At 35.1% G+C, this 20,360-nt stretch overlaps 1 protein-coding gene across 3 annotated transcripts in view; it reads left to right on the plus strand.

Moving 5' to 3' along the window:
* The window catches only part of EML5 (EMAP like 5), a 196,511-nt gene that overhangs the window by 37,999 nt on the left and 138,152 nt on the right, over window positions 1-20,360 (plus strand). For all 3 annotated transcript variants that reach the window (XM_058292607.2, XM_071213731.1, XM_071213730.1), the window contains exons 2-4: window positions 8,380-8,539; window positions 17,135-17,233; window positions 19,683-19,751. In XM_058292607.2, coding sequence (XP_058148590.1) covers window positions 8,380-8,539; window positions 17,135-17,233; window positions 19,683-19,751 — 328 coding nt within the window. The remainder of the gene's footprint in view (window positions 1-8,379; window positions 8,540-17,134; window positions 17,234-19,682; window positions 19,752-20,360) is intronic.

Below are 20,360 nucleotides of genomic sequence, written 5' to 3' on the forward strand. Positions count from 1 at the left end.
GTGCCAGCCCATTGCACCAGCTCACTGTCTTGCTCATCTTCTTTAGGAGGCACCAGAAACCAAACCCAGGACCTCACATATGGTAGGAAGGTGCCCAACTCCTTGAGCCAGATCTGCTTCCCTTTTACTTATTTCTAATTTTAAGCCATTTGTAGTCAGAGAATATATATTGTATGATTTCAGTCCTTTTAAATTTATTGAGACTCATTTAATGATCTAACATGTGGTCTATCCTGGAAGATGTTGAGACGAATGCGTATTTTGCTGGGTGGAATGTTGTATAGGTGTCTGGTACATCTAGTTGGTTAATAATGTTGTTTATATCTTCTGTTTCCTTGTTGATACTTAATCTTTTTTCAATCCATTATTGAAAATGGGATAATGATGTCTCCAGTATGATTGTTGACTTGTCTATTTATTTCTTCCATTCTGTCAGCTTTTGCTGCATGCATTTTGGTTCTCTGTTGTTAGTTTCATATATGCTAATATTGTCATAAAAATCACATCTTAATATGTATCTGTCAACTCGATTTGTAATTATTGTTTTTTGCATTACATTTTTTTTATTCCACCCCCCTTGGGCTTGCTTGCTGTCTGCTCTCTGTGTCCATTCACCTCCGTTCTTCTGTGTGTGTGTATTTATTTTTATTTATTTCCTGCCCCACCCCTTGTGGCTTGCTTGTTGTCTGCTCTCTGTGTCCATTCACTGCGCACTCTTCTGTGTTTTTACTTGTCTACCTTTTTGTTGCGTCACCTTGCTGAGTTGGATCTCTGCAGTGCTTGTGGGCCGGCGGCTCTCAGTGACATGCAGGCAAGCCTACCTTCACAAGGGGGCCCCGGGATGCGAATCCAGGGCCTCCCATATGGTAGATGGGAGCCTAACTGATGGAGCCACAGCCGCTTTCCTGCAATTACATTTTAAATCACATAGAGGATAAAAGTTATAAACAAGCAAAAAAATGTATACTCTCATTTATTCTATTGGTTTTCTAGGGCTGCCATATAAAGAACCACAAAGTAAGTGGCTTAAACAACAGAAATTTATGCTCTCAGTTCTGGAGTCCAGAAGTCTGAACTCAGGGTGTTGTCAGGGCCATGCTTTTTTTGAAACCACTAGAGGAGGACCCTTCCTTGCCTCTTTCAGTTTCTGGTAGTCCCAGGCATTCCTTGCCTTATAGCGTATAACTCCCAATCTTTGTACTTCACATGCCCATCTTTCTGTATCTGTGTTTCTGTGTTCAAATATCATGCTTCTTATATCCATTACAACTTCATCTTAACTTTATATTTGCAAAGACCCTGTTTCTAAATAAGGTCGTATTCTGAGGTCTAGATGGACATAAATTGGGGGGGAGGGGGAAGGAGGCAGAGAGATACTTTTCAACCAACTATACTATGTAGTTACATTTATCAGCACTCTATTATTTCATGTTGATTTGAGTAACAGTCTAGTACCCTTTCATTTCAGCCTGAAGGACTCCCTTTTGTATTTCATACAGAAGCTGTCTGCTAGTGATATATGTTTTCTGCTTTTATTTATGTGTAGATAATTTAATTTCTTCTTCATTAATGAAGGATATTTTTGGTTGACAGTCTTTAAGCACTTAGAATATGCCATCCAATTATCCTCTGGCCCCCATAGTTTCCATTGAAGATTACCTATAACAGGATGAGTCACTTCTCTCTTGCTGCTTTCAAGATTCTCCCTTTGCCTTTCAACTTTTTTATGATATTGTGTTCAAGTGTGGAGTTCTTTGACTTTATTCTACTTGCAGTGTTCTGAGGTTCTTGGATTATATATATTAATATTTTTTTCATCAAATTTATATAGGTTATTATTTCTTCAAATATTCCTTCTGTTCCTTTCTTTATATCCTTTCCTTCTGCCCCATTAAATATTCCCATTAAATATTACTTGGTATTCTTGATGATGTCCCAAAGAGCTATGAAACACTGATCATTTTTCTTCATTCTTTTCCCTTTCTATTCCTCAGACTGCATAATCTCAATTTACCTATCTTCTAGTTTGCTGATTCTTCTGCCTGTTCAGATATACTGCTGGATGCTCTAGTAAATTTTGCATTTCAGTTATTCTTTTCAACTCTAGAAATTCTGTTGGTGTTTATATATATATATATATGATACATATATATAAATTATATTTCTTTTTTTATATTCTCTATTTGGTAAGACATAATTCTCATCCTTTTCCTTAGTTTTTTAGATGTGTTTTTAATTGTCATTGGCTCTTAGTTCTTTTTTTAATGTGGGAACATATATACAAGATAAACTTTCCCATCTCAACCACTGCCAAGCATTCCATTCACCTGGATTAGTCACATTTACTGTGTTGTGGTACCTTTACCACCTTCCATTACAAAAAATTCCCCCTTCTCCCTGGCTCCTGCTACTGGAAACCTGTTCCCTACTTTTTGTCTTTATGAGATTGCATATTTCCCAATGTTTTCTTAGTTACAATTGGGCTTGAATTTAACATCCTAAATCTATAACAATCTTGTTTGCTTTTATATCAACTTAATTTCAGTAGTATACACAAACTATCTTCCTATACTTCTCTGCCCCTCCATCTTTATGTAGTTTTTGTCACAAATTACATGTTTATTCATTGAGTCCAAAGACCACTGTTTTATTATTACAACTTATGCATTTGCCTTTTAGATCCTGTAAGAATTAAAAAGTAGAGTTACAAATAAAAAATATAATAGTACTAGCATTTATATATACCCATGTCATTATTCTTATTTGTTGGAGATTTAAACCCAAAAGATATTGGGAATGAAAGAAAGAGAAAAGGGGGAAGGAAACAAAGAGCAAGAATGAGCAAAAGAGCTGGAATCAGGGGTAATAACTCCTCGGACAGCTTTATTGTTTACAAGGGGCTCTCTATATACCCCAGTCTCCATGACAACAAGCAGGAACACATAGCCTACGTGACAACAAGCAGCATTACCCATAGTCTAAGGAATTTTAAAAAATCTTATCTTAAGGTACAAAGTCTAAGTGTTCTATTCACTGCAAAAGGTATGTGCTCATCTTTTCTTTCATCCTTTAACAGCTTCATCCCATTTGCAGGGAACTGTTAATTACTGCATTCCTTAGGTTGCAAGCATAGCCATGGAGACAGCACATCTCTCCTTGTGAGGTCACTGTGCCTCAGTTTCCAACACTCACTGAAGATCTTTGTTTCTCATGTGGCTTCAGTCTAATTTCAATTTGTTGAACTCTTTTTTTAGCATCTTTTGTAGGACTGATCTAGTGACAAACTCCATCAGCTTTTGTTTATTTGGGAGTGCCTTTATCTCTCCCTCATTTTTTAAAGACAGTTTGCCAGATATAGAATTCTTGGTGACAGTTTTTTGTTTGTAGTACTTTTAATATGTCATCCTACTGTCTTCTTGCCTCCATGGTTTCTGATCAAAATAGGTACCTTTTTGAGGCTCCCTTTTACATGACACATTGCTTCTCTTTTGCACCTTTTAGAATTCTCCATCTTTGGTATAGTAGGGGTCTGTCTGGAGTTTGTTGAGCATCTTGAATGTGTATATTTATGTCTTTCATTAAATTTGGGAAGTTTTTAGTCAAAATTTCTTTGAATATTCTCTTCTCCCCTTCATTTTTCTCCTTCCAAGATTCCCACAGTGCATATGTTAGTATGCTTAACGGTGCCCCTGGGGCTCTGTTCACTTTTCTTCATACTTCCTTCCGTTCCTCAGACTGTATGATTTCCATGGTCTTATCTTCAAGTTCATTGTTTCTTTCTTCTACCAGCTCCAATCTGCTTTTGAACCCCTCTAGGTAATTTTAAATTTCAGGTACTGTGGTCTTTATCTCTGTTTGGTTTTGTTTCATAATTTCCACCTCTCTATTGATACTCTGTTTGTTTTCATCTATAATTTTCCTGATTTCCTTTAGTTCTTTGTCATGTGTTCCTTTAGCTCTTTTTTTTAATTTCTCTCCCCTTCCCCCCCCCAGTTGTCAGTTCTCTGTGTCCATTTGCTGCATATTCTTCTTTGTCCGCTTCTGTTGTTGTCAGCAGCACAGGAATCTGTTTTGTTGCGTCATCTTGTTTCATCTTGTTGTGTCAGCTCTCCGTGTGTGCGGCGCCATTCCCAGGCAGGCTGCACCCTCCCTCGTGCTGGGCGGCCCTCCCCGAGGGGCGCACTCCCCACGCGTGGGGCTCCCCCACGCAGGGGATGCCCCTGTGTGGCAGGGCACTCCCCGTGCGTATCAGCACCACGCAGGCCAGCTTCACACGGGTCAAGGAGGCCCGGGGCCTGAACCGCGGACCTCCCACATGGCAGGCGGACACCCCATCCACTGGCCAAGTCCGCCTCCCTTCTTTAGCTCTTTGGACGTATTTTGGATCATTTTTTAAAAGTCTTTGTATAATATGCCCCAGGTCTGACCCTCCTCATTGACAGTTTCTAATGTTTTAATTTCCTCTTTTGTCAGGGACATCACTTCCTGTTTCTTTGTATGTTTTTTGTAATCTTTTGCTGAATTGTAGACATTTTGATATTTTAATGATGTATAGTCACTGACATTTAGATTCTGAGACATCTGTTCTTAAGCTTGTATCCAGCTAGTATCATGAAAGAGCTTTCCTTGATTGCCAAGAGCTAATAAAAAAAAAAAAAGGAAGGAAGGAAACCCCTTTCCCTGTCCTTGTAGATTGACTTGTACGAGTACTCTTCTTCAGGGCCTATCCATATAGTGAATTTAAAGATTAGCTCGTAGACATCTCTGTGGTCATTTCTCTGTATGCATCTTGTATTGGGCAGCTTGGGCATGACTGTGTGGCCCTAGAATTTCCTCATTTACAGGGCTCTTAATATCCCTTCTTTCCTAGGAAACAGTTTCCTCATGGTCACAGGCACTGCTCTGTATATCCTCCCCAGCCATCCCTTGCACAACTTCTCTGCTCTCTTACAAAGCAAGTCCCTCAGGCCACCATCAGACATATTGGGCCAGACATACATTCTTCCAATATGTGTGTGAGGATTCCTCTGCTCTCTCTAGAACTGGAACCAAAGATCTGCCCTGGGACTGCAGGCCAGCTCCGAGCTGAGCCAGTGAGGCGTGGGAAGAGGAGCCAGCAGGGTACCGTGAGATCCTACTGATTTTAAGTTATCTCTTTCTTGATTCACTCTTTACCCTGTTTCTGCACTCTTTTAACTGTTTGTTTTGTTTTGTTTTTGTTTTAAGCTTTGAGAAAAGTTTCTGCCAATTTTTGCTGGCTATTCAGAATTGCTGTGAGGGGACAGCACACTGAAACTTCTGATTCTATCTTGATTGGTCGGGGACCAGGGAATCTAATTACCTAGTTTTTATGAAAGGCCTTTAGTTGCTGTCTGTAGGGACACACGTATTTCCATCACATATAACCTTTGCTGAAAATCTAAGTGGATTATCAAGTGAAACTCCTAGTTTTTTTTTTTTTTAAGATTTATTTATTTTTATTTATTTCTCTCCCCTTCCCTGCCCCAGTTGTCTGCTCTCTCTGTCCATTTGCTGTGTGTTCTTCTGTGTCCACTTGTATTTTTGTCAGCGGCACCTGGAATCTATGTCTCGTTTTGTTGCGTCAACTTGCTGCATCAGCTCTCCATGTGCACTTTTTTCACATGGGGCAGCCTCCTTATGGGGCACATTCCTTGCGTGTGGGGCTCCCCTACGTGGGAGACACCCTTGCGTGGCCTGGCACTCCTTGCGCGCATCAGCACTGCGTGTGGGCCAGCTCATCACACGGGTCAGGAGGCCCTGGATTTGAACCTTGGACCTCCCATGTGATAGGTGGACATCCTGTCTGTTGGGCCAAATCCACTTCCCAAAACTCCTAGTTTTATGATTCAGAGAGTGAAGTATCAGCTGTAGAAGATTGCTGTAAGTTTGTTATCTCATTTCTTGGCTCTTTATTTCTGACTTGAGGCTTTGTGAAATAACTGATTTGTTGAGGCCTCAGGTGAAAATACGGTAGGGAGAAGATTATGCCTACTTTCATAATTAAATAGTGCTACTACAATATAGAGTGAATATTTGTACCTCTGTATGGAACTGAGGAATGACTTAAGTAAGATATCCTTTTTTTTTTTTCTTTCATTCTTTCAGTAGTTGTAGGAAGGTGAGACCTATTGTATTTTTGAACTCGGTTCCCCCACCTGTTTTCATATATACCTTTTTAATTCCTGTAATTATAAACCTGGAGAAGAAATATCCAATAGAAGTAGAATGAGATTCACAAATGTAATTTAAAAATTTTTAGTAGCCATATTAAAAAGTTTTAAAAAGTATAGTTTAGTATAGCTTAATAATATACTTTCACTCAGTATAACTGAAATAATATCGTTTCAACATGTATTCAATATAACATTAGTTTTCTGATGTCATCAAAATATAGTGTTGAAGCATTTTACACTTTGAAATATTATATAGCTATTTTATACTTAGTGGCATTTCTGAATTTGGAATAACCATGGTTCAGAGCATATCTACTGTATGATTCTGGTAGCCATATTTCCTTGTAACTTGTATACAGGGGAAGCGATTCTTTAAAGTCTAATTAACAGTGTAATTGGGGGTATAGAGAGGGAACTTTATATAATGAATAGAAACTGTATCTCAATGATGGTTGTATCCTTAGTACTGGCAAAAGGGCATTGAACATTTAGGGATTCAATATGTGTCAAATTTAATTAAAATGCCTTAAGATATTTTTAGAATTACACTTTAGTTGTAATAATGGGTTATATTCCAGAACATTCCTTGGAGAAAATCAATTACAGAATTAGAAATGACTAAAAATCTTCATACTGTTTTTTAAATTCTGAATTAATTTATTCAATATGTATTTATTGAGAAAGAACTTTAGACAAGGTACTTTTTATTAATGAAATAAAGTAGAAGCTATCCCCTGCCCTTATGGTAGTCTAATGGGCAATTATATAATAATACTAAAGATATGTGAAACCAAATATATAAGCAGTCAGTTCAAGCAAGAATCATCTTGCCTTCGCTGATAAACCCCTTCAACGTAGCAATTTCTCTCTTTTATCTACCTTACTGTTATTTTGAATATAACTTAGAGAACCTGGAACTAAGTTCTCAAAGGTTGTTATGTGTTATTTTTATTATCATTGCTATTACTGTATCATGTTAGGAAAACTATTTCATCTTTTTGAGCTTCAGTTTGCTAACTTGTAAATGGGAATAATGCCATTTACTCCATAGGTCTGTCATAAGGAAATGAGGTGTGTAGAGGATCTAGAACAGTGCCTGACCTATGATAGGCCCTGAGTAGAAGTTATATGCTTTTATAAATGTTTATTCAGAATTCTGTTCTTGATACCCTTCTCTCTCTCTATTCTCAGTCTTAGTGAGCTTATTTCCTGTCTGTAGATCTCCTAGATAGAGCTCTCTTACAAACTTTAGCTCTACATATCCATTTTCTCTTGGGTAATTTAACTCAAACTTGGTAAACTCAGGGCAGCACTTAACCTTCCTTCCCATTAGTTACTTATTCAGTATTCCCTAACTTGATGAACAGGATCCTAAATCATCCAGATGCCTAAGCCAGAAACCTAGAGTCATTGTAGACACCTCCCTTTCCATTATATCTTACATCCAATTAATTGATTCTGTAACAGTACCCGCCCAACTTATCCCTTTTCAGTTTATCCTCCACCCTGATGCCAGGAATGGTTTTTTTAATCTGCTCAGAGACAAATCTGATCATCTAAATCTATTTGTAGAAAACTAGGAGAAATTTATTCTCTCCTTGACATCTACTCCTTTGCTTAAACTGTTACCAACTATTAGGTCTTTGTCTTGTTTTTAAATACTCAAGGATTACTTTCTGTAAAGTGTGGCTGACCTTTCTGTTTTCTTAAAATGATTTGTAATTTGAAGTATTAATGTTATAATAAGAATGCTTATACATTTTTTTGAACACTGAGATTTGGTTTAACTTTATCCAATAAAAGCTAGAATAAGATGGAGGAGAACATTTAAAACGGCCAAATACCAAATGAAAACATGGTATGTGGTGGTGTGCTTGCTACTAATTTGTTGCTGTGGTTCAGTTGATTCCTTGTCAGAAGTCTTTTCTTGAGAAGTTTGTACATATTATAGGAACTATGAAGTATAAAATTAATCTAGCATTAACTGTTAATCAGATATCCTATTGATTTAGTAACTCTGAGCATGGATATAAAAGTTAATTTATTTTAAATCCAAATTATTTAAAATGGATAAATGAATAAAGTCTAATTTTAACACTAGTATATATGTTTTATTTATACCAAATACTATAAAAACCCTCTAAACAATTATTTTGTCTGATTGATCAATCAATATATTTTACAGCCTTGCTTTGCATCCTGAACGAGTGTTGGTAGCAACAGGTCAAGTTGGAAAAGAGCCTTATATCTGTGTTTGGGATTCATACACTATGCAGACCGTATCAGTTCTGAAGGATGTTCATACTTATGGTATAGCATGCTTAGCATTCGACTTCGATGGACAGGTATGTAATGGTTTTTCCTTTTTACTAAACTGGTTTTTTAAAAATGTATGCTATAGAAAATGATTATAAATTTGTAAACATTAAATTGGAAAGCAATCGATGAAAGGTACTTGTGTGTCCAAAGGTGAGGATGGGTGGGTAAGGTTGCTAAAGAAAAAAATATGCGAACAAGAGATTTTTATTTCATTGTATAAACTACCTTCTCAATTGAGTAAATTACTGCCTTGAAAAACAAAGAGATTCTGATTCAGTTATGTATTACCGGTTATAAAAAAAATTTATATATGGCTCTTTTCCAGGTATGATAAGTTCATAAGACAGATGGAAGACATCCTAGGAAAATTAAGTTTCTCTAAGTATAGCTGTATATACCTTATAAGTTTTCAGTTATTTTAAAGGTTATCTATTTAAAATTACATTTTTTTAAGAACTATGACAGTCCCTATAATATGAGCTATTTTTTCTACAAAATCAAAGTTTGAAACTATGAATATAATTATTACTTCACTGACTTATCAGTTCTCAAACTATTACCTACTTCTAGTCAATGATATTTTAAAAATTTAACAAACCAAAACTTTTTTGTGTGTTTTTCATGAAACTTCTTATTCCAAAAAGTAGCAGATTTTTGCAGCTGTAGTTTATAGTCTTTAAGAATCTTATATTAAAATAATTTTAACTTAGAGAAAAATTTTATTTACCTGCTTTTCATATAACATTAATATAACATTAGTTTTGTATGTCCAGATTTTACAGAAACTGATTACAGTGTGTACTGCTCTCTTGGAAATGATAGCCAGTAGATGTTTTATAATTAACTCTAAGGAATAGCTTCTTTGAGGAGCATGGGTTAACATGCCCTTCTGATGAGAGTCTGGTAAGCATCTTATAAAGACTTAACTTGAATCTCTTATTTGGGGAAAAATGTTCTTCTAGGTTTAATATCACTTTAGAGTAGTGATTGGCAATTACAGAACCTCAATTTCTGTCCCATTTTTGTTATCTCTATGTCCCTTAATTTCCTCATATCAGAATTTCTTTCCTTTTCCCTTTTAAAGGGAAGAAAGTAATACTTTTTGTCTACTTCACAAGAGCATAAAACAAAATGAAAGAAATGTACAAAGGTGTTTTACAAATCATTTATGAAAGGTATTATGAAATCAAGATGTTTTAACTATAAATGTATACTTTAAATATGGATGTTTTCCTCTTAACTTTAAAATTGCCTTTTCTTACTATAATATATTGCATGTTGAGGAATGTCACTTATATATCCAAGGAGAAATCAAACCTATAGCTTTTACTAGTTGAAAGTCTTTAATTTAGCTTATTTTGAACAACTTATATGAAAAAAAACTTGGTTACATGTATTTTACTATCATAGAGATTTATGAGAACACGATACTTAAAATTTTAAGCTTACAAAAACCATAATAGCTAAATGTTATTGAACACATAGGAAGTGTCGGGCATTGTGCTAATGCCTGTATTATCTCATTTAATCCTCACAACAACTCTATGAAATAGGTATTATTATTATCTCTATTTTACAGATAAACAGCTGGGGCTTAGAAAGGTTAAATAACTGGCCCCAGGTTACACAGCTAGTAAATGGAGCCAGAGCGGGAACCCAGGTCAGTCACACTCCAAAGCTCATGTTTTTCACCACAATGTTTTACTGCTTCCCAAACATGTAACTTAGGAGGTGGTTATTTATAGTTCAAAAGAAATTCATCCATTTCAAATAAAGCTGAATAGTAAGAATCTGCTACCAGTTGATAAAGAATCTCTGAAATAAAATGTTAATGAAAAAATGCTTTAACTTGAAAAATATATTTGAGAGAATCTGTCTATCTATATGCATATATCTATAAATAGTTTATAGGATACCAAATAGGAAATATTGTATAATTTTTGCATTTTCTACTATATTTGAAACTGTAAGTGATCATTTAAGATTGTTTAATGAATGAATTTCCCATTTGGTGGTGCTGAATATTCTTTTACCAGAGGCTTTCTTCTAAATGAATTGGATATCCACCTAATATAGGCAATCAGCTTTATTAGGGATAATTAGTACTTGAAAGGGCTATTTATGTAAATCCACATAAAACAGACACTAAAATTTCATAGCAAATGAGAGTTGGGGTAGAAGGAGGGGAAATTTGCCAGGCATTTATTATAATGATTATAATATTTCTCATTTTTAACCAAATCTAAATTTTAATTAAAACTGCATGCTAATTCGTAGAATGAACTAGGAGTAAAGTATTAATTATTTTACTTAATTTTGTTAATTATATACTGGTGAAAAATAAATTTTTTCAGTTTACTTTTGATTTTTGACACATGATAATAGTCATTTTTGTGAAAATATTAGGAGGCTTCATTATTTTTTCCAAGGATCTTTTGATACAAAGAAAATGTGGGTTTCTTCTCCCTGATGCACTCTAAAGACCGATTTCTGAGACACAGGGGTTTCAAAGAGAGAGTTTATTTGTTTGCACAAGCAAAGGAGGTTATGTCTTAGATGGCCCAAAAACAGCCTCCTTGATTTGCAGAAATTAACATTTTATAACATCAGAATGCTGTACTTGGGGTGGACTTTGCACAGGTTCTTTTGTTAATAAACATTAAGAAGCTAAAGAGGATGGGGGTGGGTACCAAACTGGGTCATAAAGTTACAATCATTATCAGAGATCAAGGCATCCAGGAGAGGGGAATACCAAAAACAAAGGTCAGCTAAAAGGTTTTTTTGGTATGGCTAGCGAACAGAGGAAGGTGGAGTAGTCACCCTTTCGATAGAAATGTTCATATATACAAGGTAAGATCCCTCTAGAACAATCATTATAATAGTAGGTACAAGTGGCCATATACAAGGGTAGGATCCATCTGGAATAATCATAACAATGGCAGGATTTTAGTAGGAAATGGCCACATTGAAAGGGTAAAGTCAATCTAGCCAATTTCAGTTATAAATAACCTTTGGCTATTTCTTATTTACTGAAAATAAAAAGGCATCTATATAGTGATTTAGTAATCATAATTGTTTGTTAATTCTTAACCCTTGGTTACACTTTTAGTTAACTTTTGATATCTAGACATATCTGAAGTGCCTATTATCAGCCTTAAATTTCCTCTGCCAAAATTCCTTAAATTTTGCTCTGCCAAATCCTAACTTCTCATGACTTTGTGCAAGATTTGACCAATATTTACTCCCCTAAATTTTATATCTTTTGCAAAATAGTAAATTTCTTCACAACATTCTAATAGGAAATTCCTATATAATGAACACTGAGATCACAAAGACCTCCCATACTAGAATCTTTTAAGCTTAATTGTCCATTATTAGAGTATGTTTCTAGTCTCAGGAGTTCATGGGATATGTCTAGCTGCATGTATTGGAATATTTTTCTTATTTGAGTGGTTGGTGTACTATAATTTTTAAAGATACTTCTTATTCAGTTAATGGACATGAATAAGATTTTGTTTGGGAATAGGATTGGGAGGGAATTTGGAAAGCTGGATAGAGCCTTCATTATTTGATTTTCCTTCCTCCTCTCTGTTATGTCTTAGTTTTTTTAAAGGAGCCTTTCCTGCTCTTTGGTTCTTAAATGCCAGTGTTCTTCAGGAGTCTGTAGCCTTCTTTCCTTTTCACTTATTTTCTCTGGATGATTATCTAGATCCATGACTTTAATTCCCACATCATTTCAGTCAGGTCTCTTCTCAATTCCAAATACCCTCTTGAGTGTCCTATAGATAAACTGTTACCAAGCAAGAGCTTGCAGCCCAACACTACAGAAGTCAATGCCATGACCTTGGGATTTTGAGAAAGTGCTTTAATGCAAGTTCTACCCCACCCCCACCTCCACCCCAACCCCCTACTCAAATCTGTCTCCCTGTATCTAAAGAGCTTAGAGTTTTTACAGGATTCAAACAAAGGGAGGTGAAAATAGTGTCATTTAAGTTGATATATATTGATTGGTTATATTTCAGTTATGGTGAACAAGGGAGTGTGCAAGCTTAGGCTCAAGAAGCCCTTGAAAACTGGCAAAAGCCAGTTGAGGTAATAAGCATTTGGCTTCAGGGTTCAGCAGAGTTGTAAATCAACCAGTTAACATAAGATGACACGTAAAGGAATGGAAATAAGTTAAACAGACTGGCTGTGAGTGAGGGGTTGTAAATAAGTTTCAAGCAATTAGTTATACCAATGCTATAAAATGCTAAATTAACATAAGAGAAGTAAAGAAATGGAAATAAACTTAAACTGGCTGTAAGAGACAAGGAAGGCATTTTGCTTATAGCAATGTTATAAATCCCTCAGTTAACATAAATTACAATAAATAAACCCACTGTAGTCAGTGGTTAAAATATCTCCACAAACCAGTTTTTCCTGCCCACGTGTTTCAATACCTTATTAATGTTTACAGTGGAATTCTCTAATCTTGTCATTAAACAAAACCTACTTTTTCTCCTGGCTCTGGCCTACCTATCTAACCTCATCTGCAGCTTCCCAATTTTCCATCTCCTCACTTCAGCCGTACTGAATTGCTGGCACTTTCTTGAAAGCATCTTGATCTAATTTTTGTGTCCCTTGGTCTGGAATGTGCTTTCTCTTACTGTTTTCTTACTTATTTTACTTTCACTGGAAAATTTTGCTTATGCTTCCTCGCTTCTCTAGGTTAGGTTAAATGTGAGAAGAGAGGAAAAAGTAAAAAAAACAAAAAACAAAAACAAAAAAAAAACTAGAAGAGCTAGTATTTGCTCTTTGTTTCTTCTCCTTCCTCTCTGCTGTAGCTTAACCTATGTGTAGGAAGGTCAGTGATGTGTTTATCAGGGCTGCAGAGGAACTCCTTGGTCTGAGTTTGTTACTGCTTATGCAGAACTAGATGCTTTGAGGTTGTATTGAATATGTGGAATTTTAAAGCTTTTGGCCAATTGTGGTTTGATGACCTGAGCCAGAGAAAAGAGGCATTGATAGAAAAGATCATACTCCTCTGACTATTCCTCACTTTATACTTGCCTGTGAGATGTTAACATCAACACAGTATGCTATAGAAGGAAGTAAACATCTTTGTTTTGGCTAGATATTTGCTGATACCCTCTGGTTCCCAAATATTAAAAGCACCCAGGAGAAGCAGATCATCACATCTTTTTCACTTGTGCATTCTGCTACTGTGATTTTATTGATGTTACAATGAACTGCATTCTGTATCTTTTTATGTGAGCCATTCATTCTATTTCTTTTGGAGTTTAGATAGCAATTCTACTTTGCAGAAACTGTTTCTAACTGTATGCTAGGTAAGATTTCTCATTTGAACAGATAGAGGGCATAGATAATTATGGTTATGGTAAATTAACAGTAATAGTGATAGCAAACATTTATAAAGCATTAACCATGTGCCAGGCACTCTTTTTAAGTCCTTTATATATGTGTACATGTTATTCCTCATATTACTCTTGTAAGGCACTTGAATTATCTCTACATTTAATAGGTAAGGAAACTGAGGTACAGTAAGGTTAAATAACTTGCTCAAAGTCATCCAGATACTAAAACATAAAGTCAACATTCAAATGTAAGTTTTGGCAAAAGAATCTATGTACTAAACCAGGGTTTGGCAAACTCTATAACAAGTCAAATAGTAAATATATTAAGCCTTGTGGGCCATATGATCTCTGTCACAACTACTCAGTTCTGCCATAGTAGTGCGGAAGCAGTCACGTGGCAATCTGTCTCTTTTTGTCTTCTCCTGTGTCTTCAATTTCTGTGTCCAAATTTCCTTTGCTTATAAGGAGCCAGTTATACTGGTTTAAGACCCATCCAATTTCACGTTGGCCTCATCTCAATAGCACCTTCAAAGATCCCACATACAAATTTATTCATACCCATAGGACAAAGAGTTAGTACTTGAACATATCTTTTGGGGAGGGGGACAAGAGTCAATCTACCACAATATTATATACTACTTGATATTTTCCAAAATGCCAGTGAGCTTCTGTTCATTCTTTTTTTATTTTTTCTTCCTGTGTTTTATTTTAGGTTGTTTCTGTTGCTATGTCTTCATTTGTCTTTTCTGCATTGTCTAAGCTGCTATTAATCCCTTGAAGTGAATTTTCATTTCAGATATTCTAATATTTATTTTTACAAGTTCTATGTTCTTCTTTTGTATCTTCCATTTCTTTTTTTATTCTGTTCATGTTTGTTTTAAAGCAATTTGTGAGCATTTTGAAAAATTTCATTTTAACACCTAATTTCTTCTAATTTTAGTCCTCTCTGTACCTCTGGGAATTGTTTGGATTTCACTCCCCAGTGATTGTTCTTTTTCCAGAATTTGTTTTTTGTATGACCTCATGAGGAGAGTTTCTGGACATCTGTCTCTGCAATGCTTCCTTTTCTCCATTATGCTGCTCGCATATTCCAATCACCTTGGCCTCTCTGAACTCCAGGCTCTGTATTCCTAAATCAGAAAGACTGTCAGGCCCTGTTTGAGTTCCACCTTCCTATACCACTGTCCAAGAATAGGTTTCTAGGTGAAAGCTGAGGGAATTGCAGGATTTGCCTTGCTTCTCCTGTTTTATGGTTCACAGTGCTTCACATCCCATTACCAGTGCAAAAATATTTGTTTCATACATTTTATACAGTTTTCTAATTATTTATGGCAAGTAGTTCAGACCATGATAGTCCTTCACGCTCAAAGTCTGTCTTTCGTTTTTTTTAACATCTTCTGTATTTTCCATCTCTCTTCTCTTTTCTGTTTTGTCTCTTCGTCTCCCTCTAATATACTTAACTCTTCCATTGAGTTTTCCATTTAACTTATTTTCTTCTTCCTTCTTTTTTTAAAGAGGGTACCAGAGAGCGCACCCAGGACCTCATACATAGGAAGCAGGTGCTCAACCACAGAGTTACATCCACTCCCCAATTTAAACTTATTTTTCCTGTTTAGAAGTTCTGTTTGCTTCTTCAAATCTGCTTGGATACTTTTTTATAGACTCATATTCTTTGCTTATTTGCTCATAAAGAGATATTTTAAAACCTTACCTATTTTCCTATACAAATATTAAGCTTATTTTATATTGTTTATCTGATACTTCCATGGTCTAACATTTTGCAAGGCTGGTTTTGCTGTTTGTTATAACTTGCTGATTTTCACCTCATGGTCCCTTATTTCCTAGTGTTTGTGGCATTTTTTATTTGTTTATTTTTGTTTTTTGTTTTAAGCTTTTATTTATTTTATCACTACCTGATGGAATTCTTTGAGGCCTGGACCAAAGTTTCAGTCCTCAAATTAGAATTTATATTTACCTATGCTGTATTGTTGAAGATACTTGAAGACACTACCAGCCCTTAGGACCAGTCTAAATTAAATTTCCCTCTTGGAGAGGTTCATTATTTGTGTGAATTTGGGCTATGAAATTGAGTAAAGTCTACTTGTGGTTGCAAAATTTCAGGGGAAGTTTTTCTCTCTTTTCTTGGATTACTGCCCCTTCTTTAAAAAGTTATGAATTCTCTTTTCACTCTGAGAGGTTCACTGTTCAGTCAAAAGTCTGTAGTCCAGGAGCAGGTGTAGCTCAGGGGAATGAGTGCCTGCTTCCCATATATGAGGTCCTGGGTTCAATCCCCAGTACCTCCTGAAAAAAAGTCTGCAGTCCATATCCCCATCTTGGTGAGAGGCCTTAGGCTTTATCTCCTATTCCTGTTCAGCCTACAGAATAAAAATAAGGGTGGCCAGGATTTAGCAAATACTAGGGTAAAGTAGATGTAGGTGTTCTCTTCCAGTCTTCCTATTGAGAATCACCTTGGTTTTGTTTCCAGAATTCTTAATTTCTTTTTTTTAAAAAAGATTTATTTATTTATTTATTTATTTATTTATTTATTTCTCTCCCCTTCCCCACCCCCCACCCCCCACCCCAGTTGTCTGTTCTCTGTGTCTATTTGCTGTGTCGTAGCCTTTGCCCACTTCTGTTGTTGTTCGCGGCAGAGGAATCTGTGTTTCTTTTGTTGCGTCATCTTGTTGTGTCAGCTCTCCGTGTGGGCGGCGCCATACTTAGGCAGGCTGCACTTTCTTTCGCGCTGGGTGGCACTCCTTACGGGGTGCACTCCTTGCGTGTGGGGCTCCCCTACGTGGCATGGCACTCCTTGCACACATCAGCACTGCACATGGGCTGGCTCCACACGGGTCAAGGAGACCCGGGGTTTGAACCATGTAGTCGGACGCCCTAACCACTGGGCCAAGTCCGCTTCCCTTAATTTCTTGACAGAGCTCAAAAAGACATTTTAAAAGCTGTTTTTACATTTTATCTAGCATTTTTAGTTTTTGGCAAGAGAGATGTTCAGGGTATTTTATCTATCCTGTGAGAAATGGAAGTCTGTCTTCTGTTTCTTGTGAAGAACTGCACATATGTGCAAAAACTAACAAGGTGAAATGCATTCAGCTTTTCTCTATGAGGTCTATAAAATAGATATGTATAAATTTTTATATTTATAAACCCCATGGTAGAAGTTGCTTGCCATTTATAATATGGTTCCTTTTTTTTTTTTTTTTTTTTACTTATTTGCCTTTTTATTCCCTTCTGGACTCCTTGGACTTAATTCAGCGCTTGGTTTCAGTTGGACTCGATTCAAAGAATGCAGTTTGTGTTTGGGATTGGAAAAGGGGAAAATTGTTATCTATGGCTCCTGGTCACACAGATAGAGTAAGTATTCCTCTTTGGAGTTTCTAATGGGTACTGGATGGGAAAAAGTTCGGGGGATTTTATTCTTCTGTATTTTATTATTGTCAAATGAGTCTTATATAATTAAAATTTTTAAAGTACGATTACAAATATCCCTAAAATCTTAGAATGCTATATGAATTGTAGTTCTCAAAAACATGATTAATGTATATAATGTAAACAAAAAACTTTTAACCCAATGTTTGCGTCAACGAAAGTAATGCACTTCAAATGATTGAGACCTCAGTTTAATAAATCAAATAGTTCATAATACAAGGTGTTAATAATTGGGTAGGGGAAAATACATCAAATGTAAGGTATGGGCTTCAGTTAGAAGTAATAGTTTGATGCTGGTATTTCATAGTCTGTAACAAATGTTTCACAACAATGCAAGGGTTGGTTTTTTTGTTTGTTTGTTTGTTGTTGTTTTTTAGGAGGTACCAGGGATCAGATTCGGAACCTTGTGCATGTGAAGCAGGCACTCAACCCCTTGAGCTACAGCCGCTCCCCTTTTTTGTTTGTTTTTTGCCATTAAATATTGTTTGTTTAGAATTTTTATAACATGAAAAAATATTTATGATATGTTAAATAAAGCAGAACACAGAACTAAATATAGCAAGCTCTCAATATTATTTTAAAAACACTTTAAAAAAGATTGGAAGGAAATAAACTAGAACATTGACAGTATTATCTTTAATTCTAATAAATTTCTGTATTTTCCAGAGTTTCTATATGCATATAATGCTCTTTAATCAGAAAAAAACAAGTATTTCATTTTGTTAAATAACTATAACAAATATTTTCATGATTTCTATGCAGAATTTTGCTAGTTAGTCAGGTCCTGAGTATCATGAAAACTGAAACTGTGAATTTTAAAGCTAATTATTTAATGGTGGGGTGATGTTTGGGAGCCCTGTATAATGATATGCATGCTTGGTTTGTAAGTTCACAACTTTTACTATACACTTACTGTTTAAGCATGTTCATGTATGAATGATGTACTTCAATAAAATTTTATTTTTGAAAAATTAGTTCATGTCTATATTTGTTTAGTTTGGTATACCACTAAATTGTTACACATGTATCATAGTTAAAGTGAAAAATAATGTTGCTTGTGCTACTATTAAATTATTTACTTTGAAGAATAAAGAATATATTCCTTATTTCAAGTAGTATAAAACTAATATAATACTTTGTAGTCAGTTTTTTAAAATAAAATGTTATGCTGTTTTCATAAACATAGATAAAAAAATTTTGTCATAAACTCTTAAAAATGTCAGACTTTTTCATATAGTAGAATCCTATCTGGAGCCGACACAGAAGTCATAGTCAGTTCTACTTGGGAGAATCGGTAGACCTCAGAAAATTGTAAAGAAAATTTTTTGTATATGTGCATTTTACACTTTTGAGAGTAAACTTGGTTATCAATAGGTTTTCACAGGGGCCTGTTACACAGTTTAGGTAATTATTTAAGTGTTAGGTATTATGTCATTAGACAGCTTTGTATAGTGACTTACAAAACATTTCACACATTAGGACTTTGGATTTAGTAAAAAGACCAATTATTATGAAAAATGATGCTCTCAGTGTAATATTTAACTTTTTATGGTTTATATTTTAAAGTTGCATGGATACGTTTTTCATATCTGTATTATGGTGAATTGTTAATGGTTAATTTATAAGGTATGGCCTTCATTGTCACTTTGTAAATTTTTGAGGTAAAAAAGTATCTTAGATGAACATGTAGGTATCAGAGAAATATGGTTAACACTACCAGTTAGCAGAATAAATGTTAATTTTTCATTTATTATTATTAAATTACCTGTTGCTAATGTACATTTTATTTCATTTGGGTTTTTGCTTGTGTGCTTTTATAATAAAATGGTCTATACATATCTAGAATTTATGAGATCTTAGAAAAGGAAGAAGCCTGGGGATCCCCAAAATTTAAGTGTGAGTTAATTTTGCTAAAACTAAATATTAGTTTGAAATAACTGGATCTTTGTGTAAGATGATCTGTGCGATAGCTATAAAAATGTTCCCTTTTTCTAGCTATGTATGAGTAGTGTATGTTTCATTCAGAATCTCTCTTCTGTAGAATATATGCAGACACTTGTCTCATATTCTTAGAACTGTCAAACCAATTTTCTTATTTGTAGATCAATTTTTTTAAATTAAAAATAGATAAGGGGCTAATTTTCACTCTACCAGTTGTATCATAAAGTTCATAGAACCTGAGAAATAGTTTTTGTTCCTTATCATTTACATATTTACTTTCTTTCCCTACAGTTTTGAAATGTGGGGTTCTTATTAATTTTTGAGGAATATTGTATTAAGATAGGTAGGGATTTGGGCTATTTGGTTTTTTGGTCAGGGTTTTAATATGATTCTAAAAATAAGTATTTTAACGATAAATCTGATTTATTTACAGATATTTGATATTTCTTGGGATTTGTACCAGCCAAATAAACTTGTCAGCTGTGGTGTAAAACATATCAAGGTACTAGAAAGGTCTTGTTTTATAATAATAATACCTACTCAGTTCTCTGCCCCTAAATACATATCACATTATTAACAATTTAGGGTAGTTTTAGGATTTTTACAGTAATTATTTTTAAATGTCAACATTTCTACTGTTCTTATGTTCAATCTAAGAAATATTGTGTAGTTTCTGTGTGTGAGGCACTGGAAGGGATATAGGTATGAACAGAGAATTAATAAACCATTCTCCATAAAGGAACTTGGTAGTCTAATGAACTAGGATTCCCTGTATTCCTCTTGTTTCTTCATGTTTCATTTACGAAGTAAAATATGAGACTAGGAAACCAAGCAAACCAAGAATTTTTCATTCATATAGATAGATTGGTATGGTAGAAGCAACATGAATAGAATTGGCTTGCTGGCTGTTTGACCTGGGATAAGTCATTATAACCTCTTTGAGCTTTTAGTTTTCACATCTGAAAACTGGCTGTTGTTACCACCCTCATAGAGTTGATGAGGATTAAATAAGGCAGTGTATATTCAAATACTTCACATGGTCAATTTGACTTTGATAGCCACTGTTTATTTTGCTGATGAAAGCTCCAGTTTTTGTTTTATGATTACAGTT

The sequence above is a fragment of the Dasypus novemcinctus genome, chromosome 3, assembly GCF_030445035.2.
Source record: "Dasypus novemcinctus isolate mDasNov1 chromosome 3, mDasNov1.1.hap2, whole genome shotgun sequence".
NCBI lineage: Eukaryota > Metazoa > Chordata > Mammalia > Cingulata > Dasypodidae > Dasypus > Dasypus novemcinctus.